Source organism: Ursus americanus, chromosome 21, assembly GCF_024610735.1.
Source record: "Ursus americanus isolate L20-20 chromosome 21, mUrsAme1.1.p, whole genome shotgun sequence".
Classification (NCBI taxonomy): domain Eukaryota; kingdom Metazoa; phylum Chordata; class Mammalia; order Carnivora; family Ursidae; genus Ursus; species Ursus americanus.
Genome location: NC_142147.1, coordinates 33,372,117 through 33,391,015, shown reverse-complemented (window position 1 = coordinate 33,391,015; position 18,899 = coordinate 33,372,117). Strand labels below are relative to the sequence as shown.

The window sequence follows — 18,899 nt, the reverse complement described above, 5'->3', positions numbered from 1 at the left end:
GAGGGGGAAGGCCAGAGCCTTAGACCTATGTTTACTGGTGATTCTACAGTCTTTCTGTATGTTTTTCTGTGTGCATAGAAAATTCACCAAGCCTGGCAAGTGAAAAAATAAGAAAAAAATATATACATATATGTGCAATTACCACTACTATGATAGACTGTTTGTTCAAATGTATTTCCTTCTAGAAATAAAATAAATATTGTCTGGAGTTTGGGAAAAATAATCTCTTTGGACTATTTCATCTTCTTGGTTGGTCAGGGATTTGCTTCTGAATGATTCTGGTTCAAGGTTTCTCAAACTGTGTCCAAAAGATGTTAACGGCCGTCATGTAAGTTGGCTACAGTTGCCAGAAAAAAGTAGGTGACTTAAAATAACAAATATTTATGGTCTCTGTTCTGGAGGATAGAAGCCCAAAATCATGGTGTCAATGTGGACATGTTCTCTCTAAGACTCCGGAGAAGAGGCTTCTCTTCCAGCTTCTGTGTCCTTTGGTGTTCCTTGGCTTGAGGATGCATCATTCTTATTTCTGATTGTGTCTTCACATGGCCTTCTTCCTTGTCTGTCCCTGTGTTTCTTTTCCTCTTATAAGCTGTCTAGTCCTACTGCATTGAGGGCCCATCCTACTTCATTATGACCTCATCTTAACTAATTATATCTGCAACAACTCTATTTCCAATTTTGATCACATTTTGAGTATTGGGGGTTAGGACTTCAACATGTCTCTAATGAACAAAATTCAACACAACAGGTGTCATTCCCTCAGAAATCTTTCTGAATCAAACAAATGTGAGAAACACACTTGTATAAAAGGTTATACAAGTTCTTTGGTATGGGAATTGTCAGAGTTTTTAATATACTAAACGGGCACTGTGAGTCTCCTGGGATGAAATGAGCAGGAGAGATAATGTGTATAATGACTCCCAAACTTTTCTGACCCAGGCATCCAGTATTGCAGCACCTCAGTCAGAACTAGGGTTCCTTAGATGATACTTTGGGAATTGTTGATCTATACCAGTGGCTCACAACCTTGGCTGCATGCTAGAATCCCCAGACTTCATTCCAAAACATCAGAACCTCTGGGCTAGGACCCAGGCAACAACAGTTTTAAAGCCTCCCCAGATGATTCCAATGTGCAGTCAGACTTGATAAACATGCTCTAAATTCTCAGAACCACAGATCTAGATAATAAAAGGCTTTCAGGCGTCTGTGTGGATAAGGGCACATTTCTCTTCCTCCATGCAGGGGACACATCTCACATATCCTCTCCAGCTCACCCATCTGGTCCCTCCTCCTCACATACCTGTGGTAACAGATCCTCCAGGCTGCCTGCCCCAAATCCATCTCATGCTTTCCTCCTTGCTATCAAAACCCAACTTTGTTCAGGTAGACCTCTATCCCTTTCCCACATGACTCATGGGAAAGTGACCCTGTAGCTACCTAAGGTAAATGCTGATTTGTCTTAGTAATAATAATCCATTTCCCTTGATGTGAGGGATTTAGGGTAGTCACATGACCCAATTCCCGCCAATGAAAATTGAAGTCTCCAGGACACTTCCTGAAAAGGTCTACTTGCTAATAAAAAGAGACACATAGACATGGGGTCTTATGCTGCCAGATATTGTCTGGTCTGAGCAAGACTCCTGGAACTTTGGCAGCTATCTTGAGACCATAGGGAGCAATCCGAAGATAGCAGAGCAGAAAGATGAATGCTTGATGACTGACTTAATCAACCCTGGAGCTGAACTACTGCTTTCTAACTGGATGAGAGCTTAAATGACTTTTTACGACAGTTGAATCAGGATCCCACCCTGACAATAAAAAACAAAACAAATAAATCCAGGATCCTTTATAAAGAGCCACACAACATGGAACATACACAAAACCTTGGGGATTTCATCATCTTCTATCCAGCCAAACCCCATCGTCCATTCTTTATTGTGTCAGGTATGAACATCAGCTATATGTGCGGAGATGTTCATCAAATAACCCATAACAAGGTATATGCACACGTCCCAATAGGCTGGTACAGACACCTATCCCAGATATGTACAGTCTGGTTTTTTAAGATTTTATTTATGTATGAGGGAGAGGGGAAGGAAGGGAGGGAGGGAGGGAAAGAGAGAGAGAGCAAGCATGAGCTGGAGGAGAGGCAGAGGGAGAAGCAGACTACTCGCTGAACAGGGAGCCTGAAGTGAGGCTCAATCCAGGACCCCAGGATCATGACCTGAGCTGAAGGCAGACACTTAACCAACTGAGCCACCCAGGTGCCCCCATACAGTCTGTTTTAAATAGGGAAAGTTCTAAGATCTGGAGAAGTTGTAAGTTCTTCATCTCTCTCATCTTTCCTATCTACTCTCCACTCCTTTACTGACTGTAAATATCAAACTGTCAACTCCTTCAATTGTATTGTTATGAGAGAAAAAAAAAAAAAGCTTAAAGAGTTGAGTGGGCCCCTTCTGAGATATTTGAAAGAAAAGACCACCAGCAATTTTCAGGTGTCTGTACCAAATGTACTATGAGATGACCTTTCAAATCTCAAGCCATGGATGTTACAAAGATGATCAGTTATGAAAAAAAAATTCTGATTACCCTAATGCCTATTAGATTTTTAAAAACTGACACATTTCCTATTGTTTTGGTGGAAGGGCATGCAATATGGTCCACAGACTGGTATGTGACCTTGTTCTTGCCACCAAATGCGTTAGTTGAGCTGGGAATAAATATTTTAGGGCATGGTTTGCAGCATGCTATGTTGGGGTATAACAAAACAACAATAAAAACAGAATATTGACATAGAAGCTAGCCAAGATCTGGAGTCTGGAGAAGACCACTGTGAGCCAGTCAGCTTCCCAAAAGGAGGCACATAGAACAGAGTTTAAGAGCCGTTGACCCAGAATCCAACTAGAGGTCAAGTCCTGCTACTGCCACCTAATAGCTGCTTAAGCTATAAATGCTTTCCCCATTCCACTCTTGGGCAAGTCATTTAACTTTTCTGAGCCTCCAGTACCTCACCTATGAAATGAAAGTAATATCCAGAAAGGGGTTTGGAGAAGATTAAAAAGGTAATGCTTGCACAGTCCCTAGCACATATCAAGGAAAGGAAAATGGAGCATGACAGCCTTTGCAAGCCACTGCACAGATGTGCTGACAGTGCCCATTTTATGAGCGGGGTGGAAGCTCAGTGCAACATGAGTCTCCCAAACAGCCCTGCACACACATCACTTTAAGGCGCCCAACCCCTAATGAAGATGTGGAGCTTGAGGTGTTTTTCACTCTGGTGTTTCTTTGCTGATTCCTGCCCACTCCATAAAATTTGTATTGAAAGTGAGGTCTTTCCCAGGACTTAATTATTTTCTGTGCCCTTGAATGGGAACATGTCTTCCACTTTTCTGGAAAGGCCTTGGTCATGGGTCTGGCCACGTAAGCAGGGAACTGACCATGCTGGGTTTCAACTTTGCTTTATAATGGCTCCTGCATTAGCTGACAGGTTCCCACCCAGTCTCCACCAAGGACCTTTAGACGCTCCCGACCTTTAGACAAATCCTGGCACCTCTGAGCTTCTTGATTCTATCTGCTCCGTTTGGGGTACCCAGGCCTCCTGGGATCTGTAAAGTAATAAAGTGGGTTCCTGGATTGTTTCCGGTATTTTGAAATGTCAAAGAAACACTATGTGTCAGAGCTCCTTTAGCCCATGCCCAACAATAGGCTTCGTTTGGAATGACTCAGTTTAGACCTGGCTATGAACCCTACTCTGCGTGACCTTGATCCTCTGTAGAAGGAGGGGAGGGTATCCTTTAACAGGACTGGGGACACTCTACCTTCCTGGAGACCTCAGGGACCCATTGGCACAGGAATGCGCGTCCGCGAAGCCATCCCTGCCGGGAACCCTTCTCACTGCTCCGGCGCGGCCCCCAAACCAGCAAAGCTGAAGGTGCTGACCTTGCACTTTCCCTTGCCGGAAAGCGACTCCAGGGGACAGGGCCCGGCCCGGCCCCGCCCCACCCCGCCGACCCCTTCAACCAGCTACCGCGCTAGGCCCCGCCCCCACCCCAGCCCCTTCCGGGCCGAAATTCTTGCGCATATCCCCGCCTCTCTCGCGCGCGTCGCCCTATCCGAGGCCGCGCCCGGCCTGGTGTCCCCGTCCCCGACCCTACCAAGCCCCGCCTCCACGCCCCGGACCAGCCGGCTCGCTCCGGCTCGCTCCGGTCCGGGGGTCCGCCCCTGCCCCGCCCCTGCCCCGTTCCCGAGCCGCTTGCACTGCGACCCCCGCACCTCTGTGAACATGGCGCTGCGAGCGGTGCGGAGCGTGCGGGCTGCGACTCGCAGCCTGCGCGTCGCCGCCGCGCCCGCCGCGCCCTGCCTACCGCGGCCCTGGGGACTGAGGGCGGGCCCCGTCCGGACACTGCGCACGGGCTCCGCTCTGCTCTCGGGTAAGCGCGGGCGGGCACGTGGGGAGAGCCGGGCTGCTTGGGGCGACGGGGCTGGACTCCTCCCTCCCGGGCCGCTGCTTACCTCGAGTCCCCAGTGAACCACCCGCCAGCGAGGCGACCCTTGCCTACGCTTCTTTCTACTGCTGGGATCCCTAGTTGCGTGGCCGACACCGCAGCCTTTGTCCTGCGGGTTGGGGACCCAGGAGGAGGAAGCCTGGAGCACACGCGAGGCCAAGTGCGGGCTCGTTCCGTCCGGCAGGATCGCTGGCCGCTCGCTGCTGGAGAACCGTGCAAGCGTCGCTAAGCTCCTTCGCGACCTTAGGTTATCTCGCGTGTGTGTGCATCGTGGGCCCTAAAATCGGAGACATGGTAGGCTTTAGTTTGTTACGTCGATTGTCACTGAGAACTCTGAAGTAAAATTAAAGAGCAGTTAGTGAAATTAAAGCATCTGAGCTAGATTTTAACTAGCAAGTGAGCATAACTTTGAAGAATCGGCTATTTCTTAAAAACAGTGAGATAAAATCTTTTGGACGCTTACATTCCGCCAAAGTCTATATTGAGTCATGGATGTGTTGGGACAGAAATGAGGCGTCACACGTACATGCAGTTGAAATAACTGGGGCCCCTGTCCACAAATGTCTTGGTCATCTGTGCTACTTTATACTTTAGCATAGTTACCGCAGCAGAAAAAGTTTTCTTACTGCGTGCGCAAATGCTTGAGACGCTAACTGCACCTCCAAGAACTCAGGCTTCTTTCTTAGGGGTGCATAGGCCTGTGATGGCTGTTGTCTCACCAAGTTCACTGTTTTAGAAACCTGTTTGGAAATGGAAGACTTGATAACATTTATTACAGTCTGAAACATAAAGATGCTTCTCTCCCTTTGCTAATATATTCCTTTAGTTCTGTTGGTGACACATACCAGTAATTACCAATTTGAATACAAAGGGGAAAGCATACCTCAGAAAAGAAATGAACTTCAAGTCTGGGGTTGTTGTGTTTTTTTTTTGTTTGTTTGTTTGTTTGTTTTTTTGTTTTTTGGTTATTCAGTGTGATGCTTTTGCTGGCTTTTTGCAGTTTCCAGTTAGCTAGTTAAATATTGTCCAAAATATCAATACCCACGATCAGGTTGAACACTAAGGTTTTTAAGAACAGAGAGACCCAAGTTCCAATTTTGATCTACCTCTTATTAGCTATGTGATCTTGGGCAGAGTCACTTAACTTCTTAGTCTGTTTCCCTCATCAGAAAAATGGAAATGATAACAACTCTACCACACAGAGTTGTTGGGAGGATGAAATGAAATAATGTAACTGCTATACATATAGCCTGACACATAGTAAGTACTTGGTAAATGTTACTCGTTATTAAATATTATAGAATCAAGTAGGTAAAAATTGGCCAATATTTGCTACCTGACTAGTGACTTTGGAACACTTTTTTTTTTTTTTAGTAGGCTCCATACTCCACGTGTGGCTTGAACTCACGACCCTGAGATCAAGAGTCACATGCTCCACCTACTGAGCCAGCCAGGTGCCCCTTGACTAGTGACTTTGAAAAGAGGAAAATGCAGACTTTTCATAAATTACTGAAAACGCCTCATTTTGAGGCCAAAAACGATGTTCTTAAAGGCTCTAAGAAAGTAATTATTTACCTAATCTGTCCACTTTTTTCCTATTGAGCTGAGGGTTAAAGGAGAGTTAAACTAATCATTGTCTTTAGCCTAAACAGCTTGGCCTTGTAAAAAGTCTCCCAGACTTTGAAATTAAGTGGACTTAACATGCATTTACCTTACTAATGTTGCTGTCTTTCCTCTAAAATTGTGTTTCCTCAGTTGTTAAACTGAGTGTGTGTGAGCAACCTTACTCCTAAGATTATCTTTACAATTAGGCAAGATGCCAAGGCCAAAATTGAGAAAATAGTCTCAGAGAAGTCATATTTATTGTTGTCCAGCCCTTACTTTAAAAAGGTATATTTAGATTTAAAGTTTTCATAATTTGTATTGTAATCAGCCAGTTCTAGAGTTGTAACAGAGTGATAGGGAGAATTGAGTGTAGCCAAATACCTATATATTTTGCTCAGAATCTCCTTTACTTAATTAAAACTAAAGAATTTCTTCACTCCTTAACCTTCTGAGTGTTTACTGTTTGGTAAGTGCTGTGTTAGAAGTGGGAATACAGATGAATATGAGATAAACTGTGCTCTTGCTTGCTTTGTACTTCATCTCCTTGCTGGGGAGAATGGACAAAAGGGTAGCTCCTTAGTGCTGTGTGTTGTGGGGTCAGGATCGGGGAGAGTGGTACAGAGTGCTGTCGGAGCCAGTTGGATGGCCTAGGAACCTTGGAGGGCTACAGAGCCTTCTGGAAGGAAAGAGCTTCTAAACTTGTAGTAGTCAAGAGAAGGTGGGGCGGGGGGGAGCCGCAGTCAGAACACCAAGTAGAAACTTTACGGAAAGATCACATTGACCTGAAGCATTTAGTTATTTGAAGTGGAATGAAGCAAAGCAAGTTCTTTTGTGACAGCTTTTACTTCTTCCAGTGAAGAATATGAAATTAATGTTTTTCAATGGTTAGGGGAAAAAGAAAGCAGTAAGTTACATTCTGCTGTGTATCAGTGCTGTGTAATCAAAGCAATTTAATGCTCTTTTAAGTACAGCTATTTTTTTGGGTAAGAGTAAGAGTGAACTAGAAAGTCTTACTCTAAAACAGCATTTGAATTGATGAACCGTAGTCCTATTAACCTCTGATGCATTGTTTTTGGAAAAATACTTGGCCTCAGAATGTGATATATATTTAAGAAGGTAGCATATGATTTCCTAAAAATTATTTATTCTTTAGAGTAATTCTAACATTAAATTCTAAATAGCCTTTTTCACATGTCTTGAACTTCGGTCAGTCTTTTTTCCAGGAATCCTTGAGTAGTTGGGCCATGTCTCTGAAGAGAAGCAGCTCATAAAGCCAAGCAAGGGCTAACCTGTCCATTGAATGTTGAGCAGAGCTTGACTTTCCACCAGTTAATGCCTTAGCTCTGAGGTGACTGTTGAGTTCTGATCTTATAGTTTGTTTCTTTAAATGATAGTAGCCATCTTCTTCAAGGGCAGGCTTGAATTCAGGGAAAATGGAATTTTAAGAACTTAGTCAAGTTATAATTGTTGCCGATCAATTTCATTCATGTAAGATTCCACTTTATAACAAGTTGCAGTGAAACGCTCTTAGGTCAACTCTACCTAAAGAGGCACATTTTTTTTTCCTTCAGGTTAAATCATTTATGAGCATTTATAAGCATTATGAGCATTTATGCTCACCCCAAGTCTACAGAGGGACAGACTACCTTCTGTAAGACAGACCAGTAATAGATGAGTATACATTTGAAGCACGCTCCAAAATAGTTTGTATGTGTGATTTAGACTAATGCTGGAATAACCAAATCTCTGGAAGATGCACAAGGTGTTCATTCACTTCAAGCCATCTTTGCCTAAATACTACTCTTGAGAAGATGTTCCGTCTTTTCATGTGATCTGGTTTTTCCTGGGCAGTGTATGATTGAAAGGCAGTGTCAGTAAGTCAAATAAATACCGGGAAAGTCTTGCCTTTTGACAGTATTGATATGAAAAGTGCTTTTTAAGAAGTAATACCACTGCTTTTCTGAAATATTGGTCTTCTATTTTAGTGCGTAAATTCACAGACAAACATGAGTGGATAACAACAGAAAATGGTATTGGAACAGTGGGAATCAGCAATTTTGCACAGGTATTGGATTATCTTGAAATACTTAAAACAGTCTGCTCTTGCCTAAATTGGATTGTCTCTGCCTTTTAAAAATTGTTTATTCTGCCCTTCATTATTTTGGGCCCTTTAAGGAACACCAGTCAAGTAAACAAGTAAAATATAAATTTAGTTAGGGCAGTATGTAGTGTTTTAAGAGATTATTAAAAGGTTAACACTTAGAAGTAAACATACCTTATTCAAGAAAGAAATATGTTTCATGTTGGGGCAATTAAGGAAAAAAATAAGAGCAAGCAAAAGGCATGGGAGTGTCGACAGTGTTTGTGGATATTGTGATACATGCACAACCCTGGGGCATGAAGAAGGAAAACCTAGACTGGCACAGATTAGACAAAGGCAAACCTTTTATTTAGCCAATCTTTTTCTCTTAATTTCGGTATTCCCACTGATCCCATATTGAGAAATTATGCAAAAGAAAATGGGAAGCCAAATAACAAGTATGAGTCAGTGATTTTCAACTGAGGCTGTGTGTGGAGTGGGGCTGGAAGGGGAAACTGTTAACTGATAGGAGTATATACTATTCTTCAGAAGTGTTGGACTCTCAGGTGTTGAGGATCAATGACGATTCTGTCTTCACTGGCCTGTGTACCTACTGAGCCCCAGTACAGGGTACTGTGTACAGTACTGTAAAAGTGTTATCTTCACCTCCTGGAGTTCAGTCTATGAGGGGCATCACCTACATGGAAAATGACCCACAAAACATTATGTGATGGATGCCCTGAGTAGTACAAGGGTTGTAATTCACCTGGAGAGCTCACTTCTTAACTTGCAGTCAAGGTCTTCAGGGAGTACAAGGTATGAGGACTATAATTTATAGATCAGTGGGTATTTCAGCAAATACAGCAGTGGAAATGGCCTAAGCAAAACTGCAAAGGTGAAAAAGCACAAGGTGTGTTTGTTCTCAGAGAAGCCTAGTATATAGGGGAGTGAGGGGGATATGGTTTGTGACAGGAGTCACTGCTGCTTATGGGCCAGGCTAGCTGGTGGCCTGTTTTCTTGCCGGTCCTGAGCTAAGAATAGTTTTGCATTTTTGAAGGGTTGTAAGAAAAATCAAAGAATGGAGCCCCTCAAGTGTAAAATATGTACTGTCTGAATTATAAAAGGTTAGTGTTTGACTTGTTTCTATTCACCAGGAGGTTTAATTTGATTTCTTAAAGAATTGTGTTTTGTTTGTTTTAGGAAGCTTTGGGAGATGTTGTTTACTGTAGTCTGCCTGACGTTGGGACAAAACTGAACAAACAAGGTATTTTTCTCATCTTGGTATATTATTCATGCCATATGTTTTCTTTACCTTGAATAATAACTTGTTTGTACCTAGGACCAGGTAGAGTGCTTTTTTACTCAAGTAACAGAGAACTTGCCTAAAAGATTAAACAGGGGGTTTATTTTATCTCCTTCAAGAAGTCTGGAGCTGGGTGGAGACAGGAGATTGGCTTAGTGGCACAGTGAAGGGTCATCAAGGACATGACCTCTTTTCATACTTTTTCTGCCTTGGTGTGTCGGAGCTCACAAAATGGCAGCAAAATCTTCAAGTATCACTTTCTCAAATGGCCATATCCAAAAGTAGGATGAGAAAGTTAAATCTGTTTTTCTTTAGAGGGAGTAAAGAATCTGTTTTTCTAAATATCTTTGACAGTATTGGTTTTTTTCTACTTAAACTTTTCCCATCATTTATCTTGCTTGAACTTTTTCTGCTTCCTGGCTCTCATAATATTAGGTCATATTCCTCTTTTTGAAGGTCTTCGTATGAACTTTTTCTGATATCATAAGACCCTTGTGATTAATAATCTTTATCTGTCCATTTTTCTGTGTTCTATACATCAGTTCTTGTTTCTCATGTTTTGTACCCACTCTGCTGCTCTCAAGCAAGAGATCCTGTTTCTGAACATCTCTTTACAGCAAGTGAGCAGCATGAACCTGCTTTCTGTGCTTAAAAAACTTATGTTAACCTAAGTATCTCTAATGGATACTGTCTTTAAACTTTTCTGCTAAAGGCTTTTTTAAAATTGATGTAAAATTTACATACAGTGAATGAAGTGTATAATCCAATGAGTTTTGACAAACAACTGTGTAAACCTTGCCAATTAAAACCCTTCTCAAGACAACCTGTTCTCTGATTTCTGTTACCATAGGTTAGTTTTGTCTATTATTTAACTTCATTCAAAAGTAACCACACAGTTTTTATATTATGTTTGGCTTCTTTTGTCCAATATCATGATTTTGAGATTTATGTTGAGTGATCAGTTTTTCTTTTTGATCAGTTTATTTTTTTTTTATTGAATAGTGTACCATTATATGACATTTTAGTCTTTTCTCCTGTTGATGGATTTCTGTGTTATTTCTAGTCTTTAGCTGTTAGAAATAAAGCTACTATAAACTTTTTTGTAGATGTCTTCATTTCTCTTGGGGGTGTGTGTGAGAGTGTGTGTGTGTGTGTGTGTGTGTGTATGGAATTTCTGGCTTGTAGTGTAGTAGTTGTATGTTTAACTTTATAAGAAACTGCCAGTTTCCCAAAGTGATTGTACCATTTTACATTCTCACCAGCAATATGAGAGAGTTCTAGGCACTGCAGATCTCACTGTGAGATGATAAATTATTCTTGAGCACCCTTCCATGTGCTTTTTGCCACTCACATCTTTTTTTGTTTATAGTCTCTAGTCAAGCCTTTACCAAATTTATTGGGGCTGTCTTTTTACCATTAATTTTTAGGCATTCTATATATTCTAGGTACAAATCCTTTTTCAGATCTATATTTTGTGAAATTTTGTCATAGTTTGTGATTTTGTTTTTTCATTTTCTTAACTGTTTTGATAAGCTTTTAATTTTTAACAAGTCCAAGTTAATTAATGTTTTTATTTATGTATAGAACATTGCATCTTTTCTAAGAAATCTTTGTCTCCATGGTTCCCATCCTATATACCCTAGAGCTATGGGATATTTAAAATTTTCAACCTCTTTTGGACACCACACACTGATAGCTCAATAGAGTTAACAGTTCCAATATCAGATCTGTTATGTTGGGTAATGTGTCTTTGAAGCAAATACTGCGTGAAAGTAAGCAAGGATCATCAATAAGACAGTGGTTGGTGTTCAGTCTGATTCCCTGATGGAGAAATTGTATAGTATCCAACAGACACACATTATAAATAAATAGTTGTAGTTAAAAATGAAAAATATGTTACTAAGATACTTAGGGCACTATGAACCGAGAAAGTTTGAGCAACTCTGGCCTGTACCAAGTTTGCAAAGATACTCTCTGTGTTTTCTTCTTGAAACTTCACATAGTTTTTGCTTTCATTTTCAGGCCTTGTTAAATTCACTGATTCTTAACAGTTTTGTAGATTCCTTTGGATCTTCTATGTAAACAATAATGTAATCTGTAAATAAAAAGCTTTATTTCTTTTCAGTCTTTATGCATTTTCTTTCTTTTTCTTGCCTTATTGCACAGCCCTGAGCCCTCAGTATAATGTTGTGTAGAAGCAGTGAGGTAGACATCATTACCCTGCCTGGCCTTGTTCCTGATTCTTGAGAATACACTAAAATTTCATCATTTAGGCATGATAGTTAGCAGGGGGGTTTTGATGGATGCTCATTATCAGAAGAGGAGGTTCTTTTCCATCTTGTTTGCTGACAGTTTTTATCATTTATGGATGTTGAATTTTGTCACATTTGTTTCATCCATCTTATCGACATGATCATAAGATCATAAGGGTTTTCTCCTTTATTCTGCTAATGTGATGAATAAGGTTATCTTTAAATGTTGAGCCAGATTTGCATTCCTGGTAGTTACGGTGCAAAAATTATCTTTAAAAATATATTGTGGGATTTGATTTGCTAATTAATCACTTTTGTATTAATATTCATAAGATATTAGTCTTTTATGATGGCTTTGTCAAATTTTGGAATTAGTTATACTGACCTCTTTTTTTAAGATTTTTATTTATTTGTCAGAGCGAGAGAGAGCACAACAGGGGGAGCATCAGGCAGAGGGAAAACCAGGCTCCCTGCTGAGCAAGGAGCCCGATGTGGGACTCGATCCCAGGACCCTGGGATCATGACCTGAGCTGAAGGCAGACACTTTTTTTTTTTAATAATAATTTTTTGTTATGTTAGTCACCATACAGTACATCCCTAGTTTTTGATGTAAAGTTCCATGATTCATTATTTGCGTATAACACCTAGCGCTCCATGCAATACGTGCCCTCCTTAATACCCATCACCAGCCTATTCCATTCCCCCACCCACCTCCCCTCTGAAGCCCTCAGTTTGTTTCCCAGAGTCCATAGTCTCTCAGGGTTCATTCCCCCTTCTGTTTACCCCCCTTTCTTCTACCGATCTTCCTACTTATGTTTCATAAATGAGTGAAACCATATAATTGTCTTTCTCTGCTTGACTTATTTCGCTTAGCATTATCTCCTCCAGTCCCATCCATGTTGCAGCAAATGTTGAGAAATCGTTCTTTTTGATGGCTGAGTAATATTCCATTGTATATATGGACCACGTCTTAATCCAGTCATCTGTTGAAGGGCATCTCGGCTCCTTCCACGATTTAGCTATTGTGGACATTGCTGCTATGAACATTGGGGTGCAAAGATACATCTGTATCTTTGGGGTAAATACCCAGTAGTGCAATGGGTGGATCATAGGGTAGCTCAATTTTTAACTTTTTAAGGGGCCTCCACGCTGTTTTCCAAAGTGGCTGTACCAACTTGCATTCCCACCAACAGTGTAAGAGGGATCCCCTTTCTCCATATCCTCTCCAACATTTGTTGTTTCCTGCCTTGTCCATTTTTGTCATTCTCACTGGTGTAAGGTGGTATCTCAGTGTGGTTTTGATTTGCATTTCCCTGATGGCTAATGATTTTGAACATTTTTTCATATGTCTGTTAGCCATTTGTATGTTGAAGGCAGACATTTAACCGACTGAGCCACCGAGGCGTCCCTATCTTGGCCTCTTAGACTAAGTTTGGAAATGTTCTCACCTCCTCTCTTTTTCTGAAAGAGTGCAAGATTGGTATTATTTCTTCCTTAAATGTTGATAGAATTAACCAGTTAAATCTTGAGTCAGATCATTTCTTTCTGGGAAGGTTTTGATACAAATTTAATTTCTTTAATAGATATAAGACTATTCATATTTTCTACATTATCTTTGGTTTTGTTATGTTTTGGGGGGAATTTTTCCATGTTATATTGTCAAATTCAGTAGTAAAAATGTGGTAATTTGTGTGTTCTCTCTTTTCATCAGTATTGTTAGGTATTTATCAATCATATTAATCTTGAAAGAAGCAAATTTTTACTGTTAATTTTTTAATAGTCCATTTATTTCATGCTCATATCTTTGTTTTCTTCCTTCAACTGAGACTTAATTTGCTCTAATTTTTCTTTCGGTAGAAAATTGGGGCTTTGTTTTAGTAAGTACTTTTTTTACCCATACTGTAAAATGCCATCATTTCCCTTGTGGTGGGTAGCAGCTAAAATCTAAGTTTAATTCTTTTAGCTTTAGCTGGGACACCAGCTATGCATGCATAGCTCAGGCATCATTCAGAGACATGGATAGAGTTTATACACAGGATTTGGGGCTCTCCCTTTTAGTCTCTCTCCTTGGGATTTCCCACCTCACTTCCCAGTAGTTATGGTGGCCTCAACTTGTCTTCTGGTCCCTTAGCCAATTAAGACAGATTTCTCTCAGAATTTTGGCTGCCCCAAATGGCATAGATTGATGCCTGTCTTCAGGCCAAAAGCCATTTTTTTTAAAAAATCACTATTGTCCCTTCTTTCAAGTGTTGTGTCCTTTCCATGAACTAACTGCTTTTGTTCATTTTCTAGTGTCTTTAGAACTCAGGTCATTGATTTTTAAGATGTTCTTTGTAAGCGAGACCTAAAGATAATTTCCTTCTAAGCACTATTTTAGCAATATCCACAAACTTGGGTATATTGTATTCTCAGTATCATTCATTTCACATCACTCAGTGTTGTCCTACAGGTGACTAAGGCTCTGTTAATTTTTCAGTCTTTTATTTCAGTCAAAAGACTGAAATATGGTTAATTTCAGGTACTCTTTGTTCATGTTCACTGACCCTTCTGCTCTTATTGTCATTTAGTGATTTTTATTTTAGATATGATATTTTCCAGTTCTAGAGTGTCCATTTTTAAAATTTCCATTTCTTTGCAGGTATTCCCCCATGTGTTCATGCATGATCTTTTTAAAAATCTGAACATGTTTGTAATAGTTACTTTTAGGTTCTCTGCTTATTCCAATATGTGGATCTGTGGGTCATTTTGGAATCTGTTGACTACTTTTTCTTTTAACCATGGCTCCTTTTATAGGATTTCAGCCCTCCATTTCCAGCCACCTTGGCAGGCCCACGTTCCGTCCTCTGACCTCTCAAGCAAATAAGACTGGTTTCTCTGTGTTCTAGTTACACTGTGCACTTTGAATGGGGTAATGTCGTCAGTACAAGTTATATAAATGAAGATCTCACCCACTTTGGGCCCCTTTTTAAGGACTGACTCCTCCTTTGGTTACTCTTCAGAGCCTTCATAAACAATTGTTTTTGTTTTGTTCAGAGTTTATAATTATTGTCTGCAAGAAGGCTGGTCTGATGAGGTACTTCACCATTACTGGAATCTCCTAAAATTTTCATATCTTTTTCGGAGCCACAGCAAATTGGAAGAAAATTAAGTTTACTGGGTTTAAGTACATCTGGTATTCAGATAGATCACCATTTGTTGTTGACTCCGTCTAAAACAGATAGGTCCACTTTATTGAGGATATTTATACCCTTCTCACAGGTGATAAGAGCATGAAGAAACCTGTGGTTTTATTTCTTAATTAAAGACATTTAGAATGTTTGGGGGCACCTGGGTGACTCAGTCAGTTAAGCGTCTGCCTTTGACTCAGGTCATGATCCCAGGGTCTTGGGATCAAGCTCCATGTCAGGCACCCCGCTCGGCAGGGAGTCTGCTTCTCCTTCTCCCTGCTCGAGCACTTGCTATCTCCCTCTCTCTCAAATAAGTAAAATCTTTAAAGATACTTAGAATGTTTTATCATGCCAGTACTAAAGGTGACTACTTCTCTGTATTTTATATTTTCAGGTCATTGACTTTTGATATCTAATATTTTAATTTTCTCAATTTAGAGGAGTTTGGTGCTTTGGAAAGTGTGAAAGCTGCTAGTGAACTCTATTCTCCTCTATCAGGAGAAGTAACTGAAATTAATGAAGCTCTTGCAGAAAATCCAGGACTTGTCAACAAATCTTGTTATGAAGATGGTAAGTTGTTGCTAGAAATTTTTTCAAAGGATTACTGCTGCAGTTAACATTTAGAGTTTAAAGCAGCAAGCCTTAGCAGGTTGTAACTTCATCTTTTTGTACTTTTTGATACTAAGTAGGGATGTTTTGCTTTAAAAAAGGGAAACAGATTAGCTGAATATATAGGGTTAGGTTTAATATCTCTGTCAATAAAAGCATTGCCTTATTTTACAGAGTTCTTAGTATTAAAGTTGTAGACTTTTTATGAATACTTGCAAAGTATTTACCTCTTCAGACATAAAGGTGTCCAGTCATACTGTGTAGTGTAGGTGGTAAAAGAATAATACCTGTTTGCATCAGTTTTGTCACGTTTTCATCTTTTTAATAACCCAGTGAAGTATGGTAGCAGCAATTTTCACCTTTTTTACATGAATTGCAAAATTAAGATTAGCTTGTAGTTCTCTGTTGCCTTGTCACCTAGCCCTTCTCTTAGTAGTGCTTTCTGCTCCCTGCTCCCCTTCACCTCATCAGTTAGTGTCATTGTTCCTTCTGTTAAAGGAAGATATCCCTGGTCTTGTATATTTGGATCCATCAGTGTTGTTGATGGTTATGACAACTTAAGGTTTTTTTTTTTTTAATTTTTAAAAATTTAATTCTAGTATTGTTAACATAGTGTTTATATTAGTTTCAGGTCTACAATATAGGGATTCAGCAATCCTACACATTACTCATAGCTTATCATGATAAATGTACTCTTTAATCCCCATGCCATATTTTATCCATCCCTCTACCCACCTTGTCCTGATAATCATCAGTTTGTTCTCTATACTCGAGTCTCTTTTTATTTTCCCCTTTGTTTTGTTTCATAAATTCCACATATGAGGGGTGCCTGGGTGGCTCAGTTGTTAAGCGTCTGCCTTCAGCTCAGGGCGTGATCCCGGCGTTCTGGGATGGAGCCCCACATCGGGCTCCTCCGCTAGGAGCCTGCTTCTTCCTCTCCCACTCTCCCTGCTTGTGTTCCCTCTCTCGCTGGCTGTCTCTCTCTGTCAAATAAATAAATAAAATCTTTAAAAAAAAAAATTCCACATGATTGAAATCCTCTGGTATTTGTCTTTCTCTGACTTATTTTGCTTAGCATTATACTGTCTAGCTCCATCCATGTTGTTGCAAATGGCAAGATTTCATATTTTTCTTTATGGTTGAGTAATAATCCATTTTATACACATACACACATATATATAATCACCACATCTTCATCCATTCATCTGTCAGTGGACACTTGGGCTACTTCCATAGTTTGGCTATTGTAAATAATGCTTCAGTGAACGTAGGGATGCATATAGCCTTTGAATTAGTTTTTGTATTCTTTGGATAAATACTCAGCAATGCAATTACTGGATCATAAGGTCGGTCTACTTTTAACTTTTTGAGGCACCTCCATGATGTCTTCCAGTGGCTGCCCCAGTTTGCATTCCCACCAAGAGTGCACAAAGGTTCCTTCTCCACATCCTAGTCAACACTTGTTTGTTTTTTGTGTTTTTTTATTTTAGCCATTCTGACAGGTGTGAGGTTAAGAGTTCTTAATCCATATAGTAGAATATGTTCTGGCTTTAATTCTTTTCAATCGTGCTATGCAAGGGTATTAACTGAATTCTTAAGGCTCCTTAAAAATATATAGCTTCTTAAACAAATAATGAGTGGTTTATGTAAAGAATACTAGCTAGATCAATTCTGAGGAACTCAAAGATTTTACATTTTGAATGAATTTGACTTTTACTCTTTAAAAAGATAATTTGAAATATGATACTTTTTTTTCGGTTGCAGGTTGGCTGATCAAGATAGCACTCAGTAATCCTTCAGAACTGGATGAATTAATGAGTGAAGAAGCATACGAGAAATACATAAAATCTATTGAGGAGTGAAAATGGAACCCCTAAATAAACTAGTATGAAACAATTTAATCTAGCATAGTTGTCTTAAATTAGTGGTGCACAGAGGATTTCAAATAGCAACTACTTAGCAATACCAGTAGAAAAAGAAACTACTTGCAACAATACCAATAGAAGAAAATACCCCTTAACTTTATAATGATTGCAAAAAATATAATATGCATCTGTTTTGCAGCACCCTCTGATTTTTATGCTCCAGTTATGATATTCAGAATCCTGAAATTATCTGTGGTTAAAAATTAGTCATAAAAATCATGTAATTCAGGGGTGACATTGTTACCTTAAGTCTTAGGGAATATTGTAACTTGCTTACATCTATTCCTGGATGGGGGTCAAAATACTCAAATAATCTTTCCATTGGAAATAACTGGAAGTAGAGAAAGATTTGTTAGTTGTATAGTGTCAGATAAAGAACAAATGCTACCTTAATTTTGCAATATACTGCACTTGCTGGTGCTATTTTTATACAGTGAAGCAACAGCCTTGCAGGAAGATAAATAGTTTAATAATAAAACATTCAACTTCTTCCTTAACATGTTTTTTTGTTTGCTCTTAATATTTCATTTAGTGACTCTGCTAGTATTTGTGAAAATGCTAATTTTAACTTATGGAAAGTTATTTTTTTTTTAAAGGAAATTTAAGCTGTAACAGTGAAAGGTTCTAAGAAAATGTTTCCTTTTAGTCACAAATCTGGTTTTTCTTAAAGACCTAAATGCCTGATAGCATTAAGTACCATTTTTGGTCATCTTTAATCAAAAAGAAAGCACTTACTTTGGTGGTTTTTGTGTTGTTTTGTTTTTTTAATGCTGCTAAGTTAGAAGACAGAAGACAAAAACAAGGAAAGTATAAGTTTGATAAGCACAACATATGGCATCCTTAAGAAAATAAACCACATTCAGGTTTCCGCTTTAAGTAATGGGACAGAAATGGACATAGTGAAACTTTGTATGAGCTCACACATTGACTTAGTGAATATTCTTCACAGCTTAAGCAATTTACAGTGCCTAGGGGTGTTTTTAAGTAGCTAAACAGCATATTTTCTAAGCCAAGTATAATATGCTGATATTTTGAAGGGGATATTATATATACACACATAACTATAAATATATATAAATGCACACACACACAGCAAGAGCAGACATACCTCTATCATTTTTCCCAGTTAATGCAGGAAAAGGGTATTCAAATACTACCACATTCTGACTGTGAGTAAACTGCAAATGTGAAAACCTAGAGGAAGTAGGTAGGTAAATAACAAATCTTTCCTGCTCAGGAGAAAGAAACCATTTTTTAATGGCCATGTCCCTGCTGAGCTATATCTTTGCACCCTTATCAAGAAAGTATCCAAAATATTTTGGATGACTGTTTCCTTGTTTAAATAATTATTAGTCAATTTTTAATTATTAAAAATTAATTTACTCTGCTTTGGAAATAGAAAAGAATGAGTAATAATTACATAAATTTACTCTTGTTTTGAAGTACTCTCATA

At 39.4% G+C, this 18,899-nt stretch overlaps 1 protein-coding gene across 1 annotated transcript; it reads left to right on the top strand.

Annotated features, from left to right (window-relative positions):
* Positions 1–4,158: 4,158 nt before the first annotated feature.
* GCSH (glycine cleavage system protein H) lies at positions 4,159–17,417 on the top strand. The gene is made up of 5 exons (XM_045796065.2): positions 4,159–4,430; positions 8,096–8,175; positions 9,391–9,454; positions 15,351–15,482; positions 17,286–17,417. The coding sequence occupies exons 1-5, from the start codon at positions 4,283–4,285 to the stop codon at positions 17,381–17,383; spliced, it is 522 nt and encodes a 173-aa protein (XP_045652021.1). The 5' UTR covers positions 4,159–4,282; the 3' UTR covers positions 17,384–17,417.
* Positions 17,418–18,899: the final 1,482 nt, after the last annotated feature.